The sequence below is a fragment of the Arvicola amphibius genome, chromosome 5 (assembly GCF_903992535.2).
Source record: "Arvicola amphibius chromosome 5, mArvAmp1.2, whole genome shotgun sequence".
Lineage (NCBI taxonomy): Eukaryota > Metazoa > Chordata > Mammalia > Rodentia > Cricetidae > Arvicola > Arvicola amphibius.
Window position 1 is genome coordinate 88,157,405 of NC_052051.1, and position 21,089 is coordinate 88,178,493.

The 21,089-nt window shown below is 37.3% G+C and overlaps 1 protein-coding gene across 3 annotated transcripts in view; it reads left to right on the forward strand.

Moving 5' to 3' along the window:
• The window catches only part of Usp14 (ubiquitin specific peptidase 14), a 34,004-nt gene extending 13,810 nt beyond the window's left edge, over positions 1–20,194 (forward strand). Inside the window, exons 6-17 of one of the 3 annotated variants that reach the window (XM_038329272.2) lie at positions 4,825–4,883; positions 6,673–6,803; positions 8,635–8,715; positions 9,048–9,130; positions 10,132–10,246; positions 13,060–13,125; positions 13,626–13,718; positions 15,206–15,334; positions 17,848–17,905; positions 18,561–18,668; positions 19,563–19,740; positions 20,050–20,194. In XM_038329272.2, the coding sequence (XP_038185200.1) occupies positions 4,825–4,883; positions 6,673–6,803; positions 8,635–8,715; positions 9,048–9,130; positions 10,132–10,246; positions 13,060–13,125; positions 13,626–13,718; positions 15,206–15,334; positions 17,848–17,905; positions 18,561–18,668; positions 19,563–19,714 (1,075 nt within the window). In that variant the 3' untranslated portion in view covers positions 19,715–19,740; positions 20,050–20,194. Of the gene's footprint in view, positions 1–4,824; positions 4,884–6,672; positions 6,804–8,634; positions 8,716–9,047; positions 9,131–10,131; positions 10,247–13,059; positions 13,126–13,625; positions 13,719–15,205; positions 15,335–17,847; positions 17,906–18,560; positions 18,669–19,562 lie in introns of all 3 variants that reach the window. The other 2 variants (XM_038329273.2, XM_038329274.2) reach the window with 2 other exon arrangements.
• The last annotated feature ends 895 nt before the right edge of the window (positions 20,195–21,089 follow it).

The window sequence follows — 21,089 nt, forward strand, 5'->3', positions numbered from 1 at the left end:
AAACTTGCCCAAAAAGAACCACGAAATAAGGACTCTTGTCTCAAATAAATGAGCCTATGGGGGGATGTTTCTCATTCTAACCACTGCAGGTATTCATGTACAAACATTTGGACAGTGTTTTCATTCTCTTGTTTTTGAACCTAGGAATGGGTTTGTTTAGTTATAAGATTTTGAGAAACAAAATTTTCTGCAAAGAGGCTGCACCATTTTACATTTTACCAGCAGTGGAAAAGGACTCTTAATTTCTCCTCCTTTGTTCAGTACTTGTTACAATCTGAATTTGATTGCACTTAGCCTACAGGTGTGAAGTGGTGACTGATTGATATTCTCATTTATGTTTCTAATGTCTGATGATGTTAAGCATCTTTTCAGGTCTTTATTGGACATTTGTATGTTTTGAAAATGTCTATTTAATTCGTTGGCATGTTTTTTTAAAATATATTCTTATCTATCTATCTATCTATCTATCTATCTATCTATCTATCTATCTATCTATCTGTTTTTTTGGTGTTTTGTCATGGGTGTTTGTAATGGTTTAGATAAAATGGTGCCATTCCCCAAGGGGCGGCAGCGGGCCATGAGGGGCAGCTGGGTCCCACCACCTGAGGCCTCTCTGGGAGGTTGTGGATGAGAGACCTTGGCAGGTGAGAGACAGAGATGGATAGGCATGCCATGCATAGTGAGTATTTAGTGGGTTATGGAAGGAAAGGGAAGGGGGAGAGAGAGAAATAGAGACGGGGATGGAGATAGGATAGAAGAGCCACCTCTTCCGAAGAGAGACAGGGCAGAGAGAGAGATCTCACATGCTGGAAGCAGAAGGAAGATCCTCTTGCCTCTGCAGAATGGAGGGGAGTAGGCGGGGCTTGTCTCTTAAAGGAAGAGCTGTAAGCTGCAGTGTGGGTGTTGGGAATTGAACCTGGGTCCTCTGGAAGATCAGTCAGTGCGCTTAACCACTGAACCATCACCCCATTCCTCTTAGCCTGTATTTGAGTTATTTGCCCCCTCTTTTTAAAATTCAGTTCTTTTTAAAATATATTCTAAATTGACTTACCAGATAATTTATAAGTACTTTTTTTCTGTATTCTGAGTTGTTTAACTTTGTGGGTAGTCTTGTTTCCAGTACCTTAAAAAATATTTTCATGTAGGAGCTAGGGAGATGGCTTAGTGGCCAAAAATGGTTGATATGCAAGCCTGATAACCTGAGTTTGGTTCGTGGAGCCTCTGTAAATTGCCAGATACAGTGCATGCATCTGTAATCCAGCACTCTTAGGGCCAGATGGGAGGTACAGAGACAGACAAGCTAGCTTGCTGAAGTATGCTGCAAGACCCTTCTTTAGCAGAGTAGGAGAGAGTGAACACCTGAAAGTCCTCTGATCCTCATGTGTGCAGTGCAGCACTCGAGTGCACACAGTAAATTTAAAAATCATATTTTAATGTAGTTGAATTTTAATTTCTTATTTTATCTCTTACTTCTGGTGTTATGTTAGAAATGAACTCTGTAATATAACATTGCAAACATTTATACTATGTTTTTTGTTTTGTTTTGTTTGAGACAGGGTCTCTGTCTTTCCTGGAACTTACTATATAGATCTGGTTGGTCTTGAAATTTACAGGAATCTACCTGCCTCTACCTCTGCTGGTATTAAAGGTGTGAGCTATCATACCTGGCCACATTTCCTTTTTTAAGGAAGGGAAATTTTCCCTGTTAATTTGCATGTATGGTAGTAGGTAGATGTCTTCCTCCATCTCTGTATAGGTAACACAGATCTTCCAGCACTGTTTGTCAAACTGTTCTAACTCATTTGATTGTCTAGTAGCTTTGTTAATAATAGTTTATATGCTTTTAATTTTGCTCCCTTCAGGTAAAGGTTTAACTACGCTAGTTGAATAGTAGTTTTAAAAAAGAGCAAAACCTTTGTTTTTATATTCCATCCTACCATTGTGCACAGATTGCTGGGGCCTCTAGAAGACTACCACAGAGACCAAATTTTGTACGTAAAAGCAAAGAGCCTTTATTCAAGTTTGAACTTGTGCTGTCTGTGTGTCCAACACATTGGCATGATCAGAGAGCCTCAAACTCAGTTGGGGTGGGTTTTTCTTTTATGATAGCAGAGGTTGGACTGAGGGATTTCTCAGGTTTCGGACCCTGATTGGTGGCATTTGTCTAGGGTTGTCCTGGTGATAAGGAATGGATGTGTGCAGGCTAATAGACGTTAGATGATCCTTTGTACAGTGGTTGGGAGGAACGTTAGGTCCTTTCCTCTTGGATGGTTCATTCCTGGGTGGTGCCTGGGTGGTCTCAGTTTGTGGTCTTTCCTGCAAACAGGTAATCTGAAACTCAAGCCTCTGTTGAGCTTGACGTGGCTGGGCCCTACAGTTGAATGGTAGTTTTAAAAAAAGAACGAAAACTTTGTTTTTATATTCCGTTACACAAGTGAATAAAAGTCATATGCTTTGAGAACCTATGAATTTGTCTGTAAATCTCTTCTCGGTGAGTATAAATTAAAAAATAGTAGAGGCTAGAGAGATGGCTCAGCAGTTAAGAGCACTTAACTGCTAAACTGCTCTTGCACAAGATCAGCATCCATATAGCAGCTCCTAGCTGTCTCTATGTAACTTCAGTTCCAGAGGGTCTGACACCCTCTTCTGCTTTCTGTAGGTACCAGACACACATGCGTGTGGTGCACATACATATATGCAGACAAAACACTCATGTATATGAAATAACATAAATGAATCCTTTAAAAAAATGCCATGGGGGCCAGTGAGATTTCTTAGTTGGTAAAGATGCCTAGTGCATGTCCTGAGTTCAATACCCAGGACCCATATGTGGAAGGGGAAAACTGATCCCTACAGTTGTTTTCCCTCTTCTGTGACATACACGTGTGCGTGCGTGCGTGCGCGCGCGCGCACACACACACACACACATTATAATAATATAATGATAATGAGCTGTTTGTATGATGGCTATTGGAGCCTTTATTGAAAGATTTTAATGAAAATACGAACATTCAAATTATTTAGTACTTGATACTGGCAGTTATTTTAATCTTTAGCACTTTTTTTCTCTTTTATTCTTACTTAGAAATATGGCCTAATACAATCACAGTAAGCCTTTTGTGATTTTTTTCTCAAAATACTATTTTTTTTAACCCATTTCTCTTGGTGCAAATATCCTGGGTCAAAATTGTTTCTTCAATAGTTAATAGTTATTTCTCAGAGGTTTCATAGGCCTTTCTGGTCTAAGAGTGGTTGCTGTTTCTTTTTTTGTTAGTAGTTTTAGGTTTTTTTCTTTTTTTTCTTTTCCTAAATGTTCTTAGAATCTGAGTGTTTACTTATTTTTTTTTAACTGTGGTATTCAATTAGGCACTTTAAATTTGACTAAATTAGAACTTTCAGGTCTGATTTTTTTTTTATGATTTTTGAAGTATTTTATGTTTGAGTGTTTTGCCTGCATGCATGTAGTTTGCACAATAGGTGTTCTTGATTCCCTTGGAGGCCAGAAGAGGGCATTGGATCCCATAAAACTAGAGTTATGATTTTGAGCTGCCATGTGGGTGCTGGGAATTGAACCTGGGTCTTCTGCAAAGGACCTCTAAGCTGCTAAGCCATCTCTCCAACACAAAATGTTTAGATTATTTTTTTCATATTTCTAAAGTTTTTATCTGCATTTTACTTTTAAAAAGTTATGTTTTGGGACAGACTTCATTGTGTCACTTACCTGGTTCACTACCTGTGCTCTGCTCTCAAGTTTTGTAAACTAGCCATGCTTTGATTTCTTTGAGAATCTGAAGTAGTCTTAAAGATGTTTCCTGCCCTCTACTCCATCTGACTCTATAAATTTAAAAAACAAAAAACAAAACAAAAACTTCAAAAAAAACCTTATAGCTTCAAAAATTATAAACAAATGGCAGGAAAGCAAAGCCCTTAACATCTAGTCTGTGGCCTTCGTCATCCTATTGAAGTAAGCAAAGTGCTTTTATGTTTTTAAATTGAGACATACTTTACATCTACAAGGACACATACCACAGTGTTTGGTTTGGTTGTTTATTTTTTTCCTTGTTGGATTTGATTGGTTTAGACAGATGCAAATGCTTTGTGATCTATTTTTCTGCCAAACTAGAACATTTTATTTCTCCAGCTAAAAATCCTCATTCCCTCCAAGTGCCTCTGGCGACTTCATATCTCATGTTACTTGGCAGTTCTAGAATGCAAACAGATCATGTAGGCTTTCATTTTTGGTTTAGTTCTTTATTCGACCTAAAGTTGAGGTTTGTCAAGGTTGGTCGTGCGGGTAGTTCTGATTGATCTCTTCTCTGAGATATTAGAGACTCTAGTGAATGTGTAGTAGAAAAGCCATGTTTTACCATAGAGAATTTGTCAGTGAGCGGAGATTGAGATTCTATATAATGAGGTAATATGTGAGCAGTGACCATGTTTGGATTTTTTTCTTTTGGATGTTTCATGTTCTTTGCTATTGTAAATTAACCGAGGATCATAAAGCTGAAAGTGAAAGTAGATACTCTCTACTAGAATGTTGACCTGCCAGTGACTTAATTATTTTAGATGAGTAATGCTGAAAGTAGGCCTCTGGCTTTACTCTAAGCAGTGTTCTGTAGGAAGTCAATGCAGAATGAGTATGTGGCTTTTAAGTTTAAGTAGCTTTTGAAGGTCCATTGTGCTTACATGTGTAAGACCAGAAGGGGAAAAATACTTTGAGAAATTTGAATTCAACAGTATCCTAATAAGTTCTTTTAACTTAATTTCTTCTCATTTAAATTTCAGGATGAATTTAATTATGTTTGTTATACTTAATGTTCCTAGGTATGCAGGTGCCTTGAGAGCTTCAGGGGAAATGGCTTCAGCACAGTATATTACTGCAGGTCAGTATGTATACTGAGAAGGGCTTCCTATTCAGTAAATGTTAACTTATATGTGTGTACGTGTGTGTACATGTGCACGTGTAGAGGTCAGGGGCAGCTTTTGTGAGTGGGTTCTCTCCTTGGACCATATAGGTCCTGGGAGAATTGAACTCATGTTAGGCTTGTCAGTAGGTACCTTACCCCAGAGCCATCTCTCCAGGTCAGGCCACAGCACCTTTCTTATTTTAAAAAAAAGTGGTGGCAGTAGTAGGCCTGGTGTCCCAAGCCTTTACTCCCAGCACTTAGGAGGCAGAAGTAGGTGGATCTCTGTAGGTTTCAGGACAGCCAGGCCTGTGTAAAAAGAAGTGAATAGCAACTAATTTCTTTTTTGTCTGTCACTTCATTTATATGGAATATCTTTATCCTTACATTAAATAACTTGAAATGTATCCAGATTACAAACCAGTGATATATACTATTTTTCCTTGAAAAATAAACTTTTGAAGTGAAGTCACACATGGTAGTACATATCGGTACTTCCAATACTTGGGAGACCAAGGCAGGAGATTTTAAGGCTAAGTCTAACCTGGAGTATGAGCAATAGAAAGGCCTTGTCTTTCAAAGAGTAAACTCCTCTTCTGGTGTTTGTGTGTTTGGTGTATGCTCATGGAGTTAGACGTTTTTGTGTGTCGTGTGTAGTGCACGTGGAGCCAGAATCAGCCTGCTCTTCAGGAGCTGTCTTTTTTTTTTTTTTTATTCATTGGCCTGGAACTTTGCCAGTTAGGCAAGTCTTGGTGGTCATGGAACCCAAGGGTCTCCCTGTTCCCATCTCTCTGTGGTCAGAATGAGAAGTGTGTACCACTGTCTCCAGCTTTCTTAATGGGTTCTAGGAGTTGAGCTTAGGCTCCTGTACTTTCATGGTACACACTTTGTTGACTGGGTCATCTCCCCAGGCCAGACCTTTGGATTTTTTTTTTTTTTTTTTTTTTGGTTTTTCGAGACAGGGTTTCTCTGTAGCTTTGGAGCCTGTCCTGGAACTAGCTCTTGTAGACCAGGCTGGTCTCGAACTCACAGAGATCCGCCTGCCTCTGCCTCCCGAGTGCTGGGATTAAAGGTGTGCGCCACCGCCGCCCGGCCCTTTGGATTTTTTTTGTGTTATTTTGTTTGCAGATTCTGTTAGTTAAATCCCTGGGAATGACATTAGGAGGTGACAGAAATAAGTTTTAGTAGTGTTGTTGTGATTGTTATTAAGAAAAAACTTGATGTTAATAAAGAAGTAAGTAATATGTGTAAGAATAAATCTAAATTACTATTTTTATGGTGGTAAGGATTGAACCTAGGGCCTCATGCAAGCTAAGTGTGCTCCCTACCTAAGCTATTTGATATTCTCTAAAGGCTAGTCATCATGTGCTTCTTTACTACGTGAGGGGAGTTTGACATTGTAATTAATGAACAGCCCCCGCTTTATTATTGAGACTGGATGTACCATGTAATCCAAGTTGGTCTTGAGCTCAAGATCTTATTGCTGCATCCTCTCAAGAGATGAGATTATAGGTGCACACTACCATGCCTGACTAGAAATGAGTTATCTCATAAATAATTAGATTAGAAAATGTTTTATAGCTGTGCTATTTTATCCTCAGAAGTTTTATTTAAGTGTAAACCATGTGTCATACAGGTCACCCATTTGAAATGTGTCCATCATTCTTCATAGTGTTGTATAATTTTGGAACATTTTTTTTTACTACAAAATAACCATATATTAAATATGTTACTGTTTTTCTAAATTAATATTTGTTTTCTTTTTAAGCCCTTAGAGATTTGTTTGAGTCCATGGATAAAACTTCTTCTAGTATACCACCTATTATTCTACTGCAGTTTCTGCACATGGCTTTCCCGCAGTTTGCGGAGAAGGGTGAACAAGGACAGTATCTTCAGCAGGTAATCAGGCGCAGTTTTCTCTCATTTTGTAAATGAGAGACTTAGATTATCTTTGCGTGTGTGTGTAAATGTAGATGCACACGTCACAGTGTGCATTTGGTGGTTAGAGGACAGCCTCTGGTGTCAGTTCTCACCTTCCACTTTAGACAGGGGCACTCTCATTTCTCCACTGTGTACTACAGGCTAGTTGGCCTCCAGGCGTCTGGGGATTCTCTTCTCTGCTGGTAGGAGCACTAGGATTACAAATGCTTTGGCTACATGTTTGACTTTGACATGGGTTTTGGGCATTCAAACTCGGGTCCTTATCCTTGGACAGCAGGCACTTTCCTCACTTAGCCAGCTCTCTAACTCAAAACTTAGGTGTTCCACACTCATGATAGTAATTGTAATGTAGCTGTAAACACAGGTCTTAGTCTGCTTTAGTTTACATCATTACCTCTTGCCAGAGTGTGGCTGTCATCTTAGCTGGTCATGTTGATGTTTTCATCCCTATACGTTTTGTCACACAGGCCCTGCTGTCCTTTTAAAAATTTAAATAAGTGGAGGGGTAGAATTGAATGATTAAACACTGCCTTAGCATAAATAAAGCTCTGGGTTTGATCTCTAGCTCCCAAAATAGGTAAATTAAAAATAAGTGGGGCTTGGGGCTGGAGAGATGACTCTCCCTGTATCCCATTTTTTAAAAAACTTACGAGCATTTGTTGCTTTTCCAGAAGACCCAATTTGTGTTCCCAGTACCCGTGTTGGGTAGCTCATAACTGCTCTTAACTACAACCCCAGGGGAGCATGCTCTTGTGCTCTCTTCAAGCGCTTACACATGTGGCACACACTCATACGCACACAAAGCACTTACATGTGGCACACACTTATACACGCACTAAAATTTTGAAATATCTGTAGTAGTGTAGCTCAGTTAGGAGTAAGTACAAAATCTACTGGATGAATTTTCTGAAATTCATTACTTTTTGAAAGATCTTATACCAGTTTAATTAAAGTAGTTATTTTTGTGCATGTTTTAAAAACAAAGGATGGAAGGTATGGTTCAGTGGGTAAGAGTGCTTGTTGCTCTTCCAGAGGACCCAGGTTCAGTTCTTAGCTCTCAGATTAGGTGACTCAATTGTTTATAATTCCAGTTCCAGTAATGTAACACCCTCTTTAAGGTCTTTGTGGCACCCCCACACATGTGGTGCGCATACTCAGGGACATGTACACAGGTAAATAAATGTTTAAAGAATTTAAATTTCTATTTTGTGTGGGGCTGGGATATGTATGGCATGGTGCTTTTATGGAGGTTAAAGGACCATGCTCAGAGGTCAGGGGTCAGTTTTCTCCTAATACCATAAGGGTTTTAAGGTTTGGCGGCAGGAGTATTTACATTACCTGTTGAGCTACCTTACCATCAGCCTCTGTATGTATAGGTGGGGTGGGATGGGGTGAGGGGTGGAGACAGAGTCTTGCTATATACCCAGGCTGGCCTCCAGTTTATATGTGTGTAGCCTCAAATTGATGGCCATTCTTCTGCCTTGGCCTTCTGAGTGTTGAGAACAAGATGTGCACTGCCATGTCCACTCAACAAGTTTTGTTTATTTTGAGACAGGGTTTTCTGTGTAACCCTGAGTGGCCTTGGAACTATGTTTAGATCACGCAGGCTTGAATTTGGCTCTGCTTCCCAAGTGTGGTTGTAAGTGGGCATTGTCATGCCCAGCTCTGAATGGGTATTTTTAAAGAAGAAAATACCTTTTTTCTTAAGAAAACAATAATTAGTTTGAAAGAATTTTAAAGACTAAGCACTGTCACAGGCAGGACAAACGTGTTCCATTTTCCATCACAGGATGCTAACGAGTGCTGGATACAAATGATGCGTGTGCTGCAGCAGAAGCTGGAAGCCATAGAGGACGACTCTGTTAAAGAGGTGACCAGAGACTCTAGGCCATTCTGTTTATTCTGATTGTCTTTTTGCTTTTTCTTGGAATGGCTTTAAATAAATATAGCTTAATTGGTAAATAGCTGCCAGAATATTTTAGATGCTCACCCTATACTTAGAATTTGACGACTAGCATTTTAGTCTACTTGTAAACATAATCTATTGATATTTATTCAGCATGTTCAATCTTTTGGTAATTTTGAATCGTAGGATGAAATACACAAAAGACCTACATTTAAAAATTTTAAGTATGTATTAGTAAACTGGATTGTATTGAAATCTACGAAAAGTAAAACTAGAATTTTCTTTTTATTTTGCAGACAGATTCTTCTGCATCAACCGTGACACCTTCTAAAAAGAAAAGCTTAATTGATCAGTTTTTTGGTGTTGAGTTTGAAACCACGTATCCTTATTGAGCCAAGATTTGTATAGACTGTATTCAGAGTTTATAAAAAGTAAATTGTGGGGCTCAGAAGTTAAAGTCCTGAGTTTAATTCCCAGCAACCATATGGTGGCTCACAACCATCTGTAACGGGGTCTGGTGCCCTCTTCTGGCCTGCAGGCAGGCACACATATAATAAATAAATAAATTTATTTATTATATATTGCATATATAATAAATAAATATTTAAAAAAATTTAAAAAAGAAGTAAATTGTCACTAAAGAGTCTAGTTGGCTGATTAGCATTGGAGAGCAGAAGAAAATTTCATCAGGATTCTATGCCTAAAAGTTTATAATAATGTTAATTAGGAGTTAATAAAATAGTCATTCAGCGATTTTGAACTTTAGATAAATATGTATACCTTAAGGATATTCATTTTTTTTCTTAAATATTTATTTACTTTTAAATTATGCATATATGTGTGTTGGCCAGAGGCCTCAGATTCCCTGAAACTGGAGTTAGAGGTTGTTGTGAACACCTGACATGGGTGCTGGACTCAAATCCTGGTCCTTCAGAAGAGCAGTATATGGTCTTAACCGCTGAACCGCCTCTCCAACCCCCATTTTTTTTTTCTTAAGAACACCTTTATCAGTGTGTCTTATTAATTTATCTTGTAGAGAAGTTTCACTTAATTGAAACTAATGTATTAATAATGCACATGAATTTAAGGAACTGTTTTCTGAGATGTGGGTAGAAATCTGGAGAACATTTTTTGCTCATATTTATATCATTAAGATACTTAACAGAATGACAACTTAGATCCTGTTGTGGTCTCTTCAACATATGCTCATTTTTGTTGATGAAATTTGTTGGTAGGCAAACCATGTTCCATTAAATCTTTATTGGGAGACTGATGTTTAAAATAAATCAACATATGACTATTAATAACTCTAGGATAATTTATTCTTTTCAAGATTAACTAATAATTTGAATAGCTGTTGCCATTCCTTAATTTGCAAAGCATGAAATGTACTGAATCTGAAGAAGAGGAGGTCACCAAAGGAAAGGAAAATCAACTTCAACTTAGTTGTTTTATCAACCAGGAAGTTAAATATCTTTTCACAGGGCTTAAATTGGTAAGGAAACCACAGCTGAGCCTCATGTGGGTTTTGTATTTGTGAATATACTTGTTGGCTAACATTTGTTTGTAACTCAAAGGTGCTTCTTGCTGTGTTTTGATGGTTATTTGCAGAGGAGTTGGGCACACACAGGTTGTAGGTTTTTGTGGTATGTGTATGGAAGTCACAGGACAACCCTGGGCAATGCCCACTTTATCTTTAAGACAGTCACTGACCGCCGAACACTGGTGGCACACACCTTTAAGAGCACGTAAGAAGCAGAGGCAGGTGGGTCTCTGAGTTTGAGGACAACCTGGTCTACAAGCAAGTTCCAGGACAAGCAGAACTACACAGAGAAACCCGTCTTGAAAAACCCGTCTTTGACTTGGCAACTTGGCTGATTGGACAGCAAGACCCAGGGATCTGCCTGTCTCTTCTTCCTCAGCACTGGAGTTATAAGTGTGCTACTATTCCTGGCTTTTTAATGTGTGTTCTAAAGATCCAACTTGGGTTCTCAATGTTTGTGTGGCAAGAACAATATTGACAGCTATTTCCCCAACGCAGTAGCACAATTTTTGAGTGAGTGTTACACAGTAGTACTACACGAATTGCTCTGTCTTCTTGTTTAGTTGACACACCATATATGTATCTATGTAGCATCATGCTTTTTTATTTTAATGTTGTTGGTAATTTTTGTGTTTAGAATTATCTTCAAGCATATGGCATTCCTAAGTACAAGGATGCTGTAATGCACTTTACAAGGAAAATGCATGTATTAGGATTGTTCTGTTATACTTGCAGCACTGTAGGTGAAGTAAGACGTCTTTAAATAGAAACACCTTCAAGGTTATCTGTCAGTGGTTGATGGAACCTACCCAATATTTCTCCTAGGAACATGGTTCAGTGTTTACTAATTCAGTGCTTATGGTGTCACACAGCTGCGCTGTCAGGAATTACCTGTCTATTTGAAAATCGCAATTCAATTGGTTTTTAACTAATAAAGCAGTATTAACATAGTTTCATAAATTGCTAATTACAAGTTAGAGGACATAAAAAATGGAATGTGAATGTTAATTAGAATTAGAATTGAATGTTTTGTCAGGGATTCTGCAGGCATTATTTTAAATTTTGTAAAATTTTAGCAAAGCTATACTGAGGTCTGATGACAACCTGACAGCATTGCATTATGTTATTTGTAGCTTGCTGATGAATATTTTGACACAAGCAAGTGTGTTTGCACACATGGGTACATACTTTGTAGCTTAGGAACTTGCAGACCTCTTGGCTCAGCCTCCACTGTGCTGGGATTACCGTCTACCAGTACACCTAATTCTAGCTATACTTTCTTAAAAATATATTTCTGAATTGTGTGGGTTTTTTTTCCCCTTTATAATTTTAAAGATTTTATCATTTGTTTGGATTTTTTTTCTTTTCCTTTTTTCTTTTTTAAGACAGGGTTTCTCTGTACAGCCCTGACCTAGAACTTGCTTTGTAGGCTATGCTGGCTTCAAACTCAGAGAGTTCTCTCTCCCGAATGGTGGTCTCCCAAATGGTGGGAAGAAAGGCGTGCACCATCACCATCCCTCTATTTGTTTGGATTTTAAGTCATTTTACTTGATGTTTTAGCTTTGCATGGTTATTATGTGTTAAAGTTGCAGTGATTCCTTTTATAATGTGATTGGTAAATTTTTTCAAAACCAGTCTTAAATTACACAATCGTAAGATACTAAATTATGAACTGTAAATTTTTTTAGTTCACATTTGTTTATTAGTTTTGCTAATTTATATATGTACATATAGGTAGCACATTGAAAATAATAGAGAATCTTTATTACATATGAACTATGTGCCAGATTGTTTCCCAAGTTTTCAGCATGCACTAACATGTGCCATTTTAAATCCCTCTGAAATGGAGACTAACAAATGTAGCCAGAGGAGATAAATTGTAGCTAAAGATTTCCCCACATCCCTTAAGACCAGTGGTTTCTCAACCTTCCTAATTAATGCTGCGATACTTTAATACAGTTCCTCATGTTGTAGTGACCCCACCATAAAATTGTTTTTGTTACTATTTCATAATTAATTTTGCTACTATTATGAATGAAATATGAATGAATGAATGAATGAATGAATGAATGTAAATATCTGATGTCTTATCCCTGTGAAGGGGTCATTCAACACCCCCAAAGAGGTTGTGGCCCACAGGTTGAGAATCACTGCCTTAGGGTAACACATTTTCTTTGTTAATCCTTCTCAGATTTAAAATTAACCTAATTGATGCTGACAGGCTTTTATATTAATGAATGAAGAACAAGGCTTTCCTACATTCTCTTAGTTTCTAGTGTGGGTATTCTGGTTATTTATAGATAAAGGGTCACAGAAGGCTTTATTATTTAAAAAATAACAGTTTATCTTCTCTGACCTTGAGCAACATCGTATTCAGAGGGATTCTTTTCTGCTTGTCTGGTTTTCTGGTTTTTTTTTTTTTAATTTTTTTTTTGGATATGGTTTCTCTGTTTAATAGGTCTGGCTGGTCTCAAACTCAGAGATTTGCCTGCCTTTGCCTCCTGAATTCTGGGATTAAAAGTATGCACAAATCTTTAAAAAAAAAAAACAAACCAAAAAAAAAAAAAAACCCTACCTAAGTCATGTTTATTTGAATTGTTTTTCACTGGGATAAATCCACTGATGTATTATTATTAACTAATTAATAATAATACATCAGTGGATTTATTATTTTAAAACTGTGTTTTAAAATGAGCTGTGGGAGTCTGTGCTGCAGATAAGAGTTTTAAATCTGATATCTGGTTGTCTGTAATATCCCTTTTCAGCGACTGCAGGAAGAAATTACTAAACAGTCTCCAACACTGCAGAGAAATGCTTTGTACATCAAATCTGTAAGTTATAGATTTCCTTTTGAAATTGAATTCCTTTTCATTGAAAGGATTCAGGGGCAGGGAGGTGGCTGAGTGGGAAAAGCAAGCCCAAGAATTGGAGTTTGGAACCCCAGAACTCCTGTCAAAGCTGGGTAGGCATGGCTTCCTGCTTCTAATCCCAGGGTGCTGCAGGTAGAACTGACTGGTTGGACTTATCGGAACAGTGAGTTCAGGGTTCAGCAAGAAATAGAAAAGGTGAAGAGTGTTTGAGAAAGACACCTCCTGTCAGCCTTAGCCTTCCACATGCACATTCACACATGTGCATTTGCACACATACATGTGCCTACATATTTGTAAATGCGCATGCAAGTGCACATTCGGATGCTCACCCACATTGTACACATACAAAAAAGAGAAAGAGTTCCAGTAATTTTATCTGAGCTTTGTTTTTACTACCAAAAATAAAAAACTTATGTGGCCTTAGATATAAATAAAGGATTTCTTCCCATTTCTCTCCTTAGTCTAAGATCAGCCGGCTGCCTGCTTACTTAACTATTCAGATGGTTCGATTTTTTTATAAAGAGAAAGAATCTGTGAACGCCAAAGTTCTTAAGGTTAGTAATGAATTTTAACTTGCATATTAAATATAATCCTTTGAAGTCATTTCCTAATCTATAATAGATTTATTTATCGTATTACAAATAGCTTTCAGCTGGGGTGGCACACACTTTTAATCCCTTTAAGCACTTGGGAAGCAGAGGCAGGAGGATCTATGAGTTCCTGGCCAGGCTGCTCTATAGAGTGTGTTCAGGACACACTCTAAATAGAGAAACCCTGTCTTAAAAAAAAAAAATTAAAAAAAAAAAAAAAACAATTACTTGTTCATTTTCTACACAAGCTTGCATCAAGTTTTCACTCAGATGGTAAATCATATAGCTCATTAAATTATAAAAGAGAAGAATGCAATTATGTTCTTAAAAATTAAGTAATTAAATAACAAGAATGTAATTTTCTTTAGTTATTTAGTTTTTGTTGTAATTACAGGTCATTTTTAAATATTTGAATTAGCAATATGCATGACTCAAAAATATATTTTTAATTAAAAAAAAAAACAAAACCCAAAAAGAATAGTTTTGAGGTGGTTAGGAGTGATTAATATTAGGTGGGCGATCCTTACCCATGTTATTTATTAAATTATGTATTACCCCTTTGGTTTTACATATGCATGACTTCTTCCTCCAGCCTTCAACATCCAAGTCTTGGAGCTAGCATTTTATATTTTTCAAAGGATTCACACATAATTGTAGTATTCTTGCATACCCCATAAATACTGCCTTAAATTAGATCCTTCACTTCATAGATCAGATTTGAGGGGACTCGTTGGAAATGGGGACAGAGGCAGTAAGCACAGTGCATTGCATTTACGCACCACAGAACTACGCTGTGATCCAACCCTTGAACTGTCTTGAGCGGGGTGGGCTACTTGTGTGCATACACGATTCCTTGGGAAGAATTATATGAATGAATCTAGCCTCTGAACCTGAAATTCATAACATTTTCTGATAGTTGTAGGTGAAGGTTAAATGGAGGTAGGGGCTCTACTAGTATTTACTGCAGCTATTTTAATATGCTCTTTAAATGTTTCAGTATTGTTTCTTTATAAAAATTGTTTTTCCCAGCAAAGCACTGGCTACGAATGCTCTTTTAAACAAGTGCAGCTTCTGTGGTCATGTGTATTGGCTTGATTATTTAATGGAAAAGTAGTTACTATATAAAAGTTAGAATCAGGTCATTCTTTAATTTTGTTTTAAGTGTTTGATTGTACATGCATATAATTTGTTTTGTTCAAATCCACCCCTCATTCTTTTCCTCCATTTTCCCCCAATCCTACACCACTATTCCCTCCCAGTTTTGTGGGTTCTTTTTGTAAACACAGAGCCCATTTATTGAAAATAAGTCAAAGAATTTCTTCAGTGGCAGTCTTCTACTGTGATGTCACAGATTTCATTTTCAACTTCTATTTGAATTATGAAAGTATTACTTTGAAAAATGTTTATGTATTTTAAAGAATTGTCCTTTTGTGCTTTTCTCTCTGTTATAGGATGTTAAGTTTCCTCTTATGCTGGATGTGTATGAACTCTGCACACCAGAACTTCAAGAGAAAATGGTCTCTTTTCGGTCAAAATTCAAGGATATAGAAGATAAGAAAGTGAATCAGCAACCAAATGCAGTAGGTTCTTTTTTCTGTGTTTTTACTACTGCCATTTGAATCTTCATTTAGTGCCTAGCAGTAGCGGTTACTATTATGAAAATGATCAGCATATCTTTTTTTTTTTTTTTTTCCTCATGGTTTATTTTTTTTTATATTTAAAAATTTCCATCTCCTTCCCTCCTCCTCCCCCCTCCCTCCCCTCCTCCTCCCCCTTCCCTCCCCTCCTTCTCCCCCTTCCCTCCCCTCCCCTCCACCCATACCTCCCCTCCCTCCCTCTCAAGGCCAAGGAGCCATCAGGGTTCCCCACTCTATTGATCAGCATATCTTGATGTTAGCCTCTTACCACCGTAGTTGCAGTAATGTAGTGTCAGAAGCAGGGGCTCTGTCGTGGGAAAGCAGACCCCTTCTTATCTTTGCCCTGGAGTCTACAGCATGTGTGCATTCACATGAAGTCTGCATTTTCCACGTGATGATTTTCCTTGAGATATTTTAATCCTCTCTGTTAGAATGGGAGGACAGGATTACCATCCTAGTCTCGTGTCCGTCATGTTTCTGGGCTTTTCTAACAACTTCAGGAAAGCTACTAAATGAAATTAAGCTCCCGTTTACTAGACATAAACTTTTTGAATTGATTCCTTGTTCAGAATTCCCCAGAAGTCATCCAGGTTGTGTATTTTAGTAGCAATGTTTTTATCACTGAATAGTATTTCCTTGTGTGGGCATTCTGTGGTTTGCTTAACCATTCCTCTATTAAAGGATACTTAGATCGTTTTCAATTTTTGTCTATATGAATAAAGCTGGTAAAATGTTTATTTGCAGATATTATTGTAAGCAGGAATTTTATTTTCCTAGAATGAATGTCTAAAAGTATAATTGCTGTGTTGCATGATGGTTGCATGCTCAGTTTTTCAAGAAAGTGCCAAATGCTTCTTACTTTCTATTCTCCTCACCGATGTGTGACTGGCCCACTTTCTGATCAGCATTTGCTGTTGTCACTAGTTCTCATTCATCCAGTGGATGTTTGCAGTGCTGCCTGGTGTTTTCCAGGTTTTAATGATGTTGACCGTTCTTCATGTTATGGTTGTCATTTGTGGGTCTTCTGCTGAAGTATTATTCTGTTCTAGATTCTAATTCTTTAGCTATGCAGATTGCAAGTGTTTTCTCAAAGTCTGTAGTTTTATCTTTTCATCCTAATGCAGAGAAAAAAGTTGAAGGGTTTTATATTTGTTCATTTTGGTATTTGATTCATTCTGGTTTAACTTCTATGTGGTAAGATGTTCAGATTCATTCTTTTGGCTATGATTCTCTAGCATCTAAAAAATAAGTAAAACCTAGTATTTGCCAGTTTAATGATCCTGGCAACTTTGTAGATAATTGATTGATGATAGATAAGAATGTGTCTCTGGAGTCTTCAGTTTTATTCCATTGGTTTGTGTATCTGTTCCTTGGCCGTACCATAGTGTTTGTCTTTGTTCAATAAGACAGGGATTCATGGGGCCCAGGCTGGCCACTAATTTGCTAGGCAGTTGAGACTAGCTTTGAACTCCTGATCCTCCTGCCTCTATACCTCAAAGTGCATGTGCTACAATGTCATAACTTATGAAATTTCCTGTAAGGATCAGGTTTGTGATCTCCAAGCTTTGTTCTTTGCAATGCTTCTGCAAATAGCATTACTACCTTTGTGTGTTGATCTTACATCCTGAAGTAGCTTTTCCTCCCTATTATTGTTCAAACAGACTGTAGGATTATTTTCTATTTGATGTAATTGTGGAAATAACCAATGTCTGGAGACTTTAAGTTTTCAAATGTTTGACTTAGTTTTCTGAAACTACAGGACAGATTAAGGACTACTCAAGTGACCGTTTCCATACTGTGTTGTCTTTGTTCTCACAGAATCACATTGTCTGTATGATTGTTCTTGATGTTCTTTTATTAGCTGATTCATGTCTGTAGGGCAAATCTAGCCCATTTCTTTACTAATAATTGAAATTTGTCTCTTTTCTTTTTGAGGTTCTCAGTTTTATTGTTTCAAAGGATGGCTCCGTTTTGTTGAGTTTCCAGTTTTCTGTTAATTTTATTTAAGGCCTACTTAATTTTTCTCTATTTGTAAAATGAGTTGGGGAAGTGAGTTTCTACTGAAGTTTCTTATCCATGTAGTTAATCATGCTGCTTTTAGTGTAGGCCTTTGTTCATTTCAGCTAAAATGGAAGGGGCACGGCTTTGATTGCAGAAACTTGACTTGGGTTTTGTTTTGTTTTTGAGGTAGCCCTTGCAGGTTCATAGACACACCACTAGATCCTATGGCATGCTAAAAATTTAGTGGCTTAACATTAGCAGTCTTTCCAGGGAACATGTTATTTACTGTGATAATATTGTGTATTATGAAAGAGTAATAAAGCCTTTGGTGTTGCAGTTTTTTTTGTATAGTTAATAAAGTGTAAATATTTGTATAATTAAGTACTAACAAGAATATGTTAGTAGTTAATTATTTCCAATATCACAATTTAAACTTAAAACTTTTTTTCTCTTAGAATGACAAGAATAGTCCCCCAAAAGAGGTTAAGTATGAACCCTTTTCATTCGCTGATGGTAAGTGGATGTTTGTTTTTCATTCTGGTTTTTCAAGACAGGGCTTCTCTGTGTAGCCCTAGCCCTAGTTGTCCTGAAACTAGCTCTGTAGACCAGGCTAGCCTTGAACTCAGAGATCCACTGTAGACCAGGCTAGCCTCGAACTCAGATATCCACCTAACTCTGCCTCTTGAGTGCTAAAATTAAAGGTGTGTACTACCACCACCACCCAGCCTTTGAATGTCTCATTTTTATTATGTACACATTGAAGTCAGATGGCATGTTCTACTATTTATCTATTTATTCAGATACTATGCTTTTTCTTTTAAAAGTTTGTTTTTGTTTTGGAGAAAGGCTCTCTATAATCCAGGATGGCCTTGAATTCACCGTGTAGCTAAGGGTAATCCTCAAAGTTATTTCTATTCACCTATCTTAGCTTCCCAAGTATTGGTGGGATAGATATGAGCCTGGCCTAAATTCAGACTTCTTAAAAAATAGTTTTCCTTAATGTAACTTAAAGTGGTATAGTTATAGGTAATAAATTTAATTGTAGCTCTGCACAGTGGCATTTAGCGGAGTCCAGTAGAGCACTATTTCTCCAGTACTAACTTGATGATTGTTACTTTGAGAGAACACTTGTCTGTTGTCTATTTTAATTGATTCCCTTTCCTTTAAGATATTGGCTCCAATAATTGTGGCTACTATGACTTACAAGCAGTGCTAACTCACCAAGGAAGATCTAGTTCTTCAGGTCATTATGTATCATGGGTGAAAAGGAAGCAAGGTAAAAAAAAAGTATTGGTTTAGTTAATTAACTACTACTTTATCACTGCAAACTTCATAGCATTGTTTGTGAATTTTTTCATGTCTTTTAAAAATTAAAATGAAAAATAATTTCCTGTAGTTTGTATTTAGGTATGTGGGTGTTTGTGTATAGGCCAGAGGCCCATGTTGGGTGTTGTCTTTACCACTGTCTTGACAGTTTCTTACTGAGCCTAGAGCTAGATAGAGCTAGTCAGGGAGCCCCTCAGCAGTAGTGTTATAGACAGGAGCCAGCATGCATAGCTGCTGCCTGGGGAGCAGAACTCAGCGTTTCATGTGTGCCAGTCAGGTCTTACTGAGTAAATCCCCAGTTCCTAGTTGTGGTCTCAAGGTTTGCTTCTTTTTTACTTTCAAATTTATAACATCAGTAGTTATAGCTGAGAATGCCTAAAAAAACTATTGCCCAAGCAAAAACATCATGAAGTGGTATGCATTTTGTTTTCCTATTGTCCAGATTAATATGGCTAGATTCTAATGTTTTGAGGGTTTTTGGTTGTTTTGATACTAGGATCAAATCACAAAGATACCTTGCATATGCTGAGCAAGTGCTCTGAAACAAGCTACATCCCTAGTCCCTTTCATATCTGTCTGTGCTTAGACTTGGATTGGTATACATTATGAAGCTTCTGGAAAACTGCATGCTGGTGACAATGAAGGTAGAAAGGCAAATCATGCGTTAAAAGTAGTGTTGAAATAGCTGGGATGTCATGGACGTCTTTGACATAATCTTGAACCTACATGGTCCCTAGGGGCACACTTGGAGAGCTATTGGTAGTCAGGTGTAGTGCTGCACATCACATTTGTTTCTTCTGCACTAGATCTCTAAACATAACTGTGTGCTATCTTCTTAATTTAGATGAATGGATCAAGTTTGACGATGATAAGGTCAGCATTGTAACACCAGAAGATATCCTGCGGCTGTCTGGTGGTGGAGACTGGCACATTGCTTACGTTCTACTTTATGGGCCTCGAAGAGTTGAAATAATGGAAGAAGAAAATGAACAGTAATCTTCAATTTAGCTATTTATGCCTAGGTGTGATATAACATTTTTTTGTTATCATTTCTATAATCTTGAGCTCCAAAGGGAACAAAGAACAGAACCAGGCCTGTTTCTTAAAGAGACTACAAAAAAATTACATTTGGGTGCTACCCTGAATAAAGGTAGCTGGATGACAGTCTTTAAAAGCTTATTTCTTATAAATTCCTAGCTGAAGTCCATTTTCCCCTTTGCCCTTCCAGCTCAAGATTTAGCAGTGATGTTTATTGCACACCTATTTGTTCTTGCATGGTTAATATTCAGTAGCTGCCCATCCTTTGCCTCATCTAACTAATATTTTTCTAGGAAGGTGGAAAAGGAAGTGTTGCTCTCATCGTGTAACTCAGTGCTGCTGTCCACATCCCATCAACTGGGTGCAATCAAGTATTTGTCCAGACTGACTGTTGCTGGCTTTTCATGACTTTACAATAAATTGTGATCAATAAGAATACATTTGATTATACACTTGTTATTGTGTCTGTAATGTACTATGGTTTATATATTTAATTTTGCATTGGTTTTGTAGTAATCATATGTCAACAAGCTCTGGTTCCTATTTTTAGAAAATGAGGATATTTGATAATAAAGAGGGATTAATGACTTTTGACCTGTCTTCTTAGTGTTAGAGCTTGACTGAAGAGTCAGATGAATTCAACACTATGTAATTTCTGCAGATTGCTAATAATCTTAAGCATCCATTTAAAATACAAGGTGTCTTCTTAGCTTGTTATCTCAAAAGAAATATGAAGTTGGACACTAAATTCTGTGATCGGTTTCAGTCCCTTACTCATTTGTTGTTTCTGTTTTCTTTTCCAAGTCTGTATGTCCATCTCTAAATTTAGTATTAGTGATTTTTAAAATTAAGGTATACATTACCATACATTACCAAGAGTATCTGAGTAAGATCAGTCTATTAACCTGTTCTGATTAGCCAGTTACTCTTAATCTTTAGATACGTCATAAACCTTGACTAATAGTTAAGGGAAGAATGAAGGATTGGATATTACCTAATTGGAGAATATCATGACATCTTAGACCATGTTTTACTGCTCTGTAAAGTATGTTGCTGCCTAAGATTTCTACAGAATAATGTGTTAACACTGTGGGATAGGTCAGCATTTCAGGGATTCTGCATAGTTGGGGAGTAAACATGGAGTGAGGAGTAGCAACACTCTGTGACCATAGTGTTTATATGACCCCTGGGATGCTAAAACAGTTGTAGAAAGAATTAATTTAGACTTGAGTTTTCCTACTTAAACAAGTGAAACAGGCTTAGAAATATGTAAAAAGCCATGTTTTTAGACTGTATTAAAAATTTAAAAACTATATCATTACCAAAAGTTTGG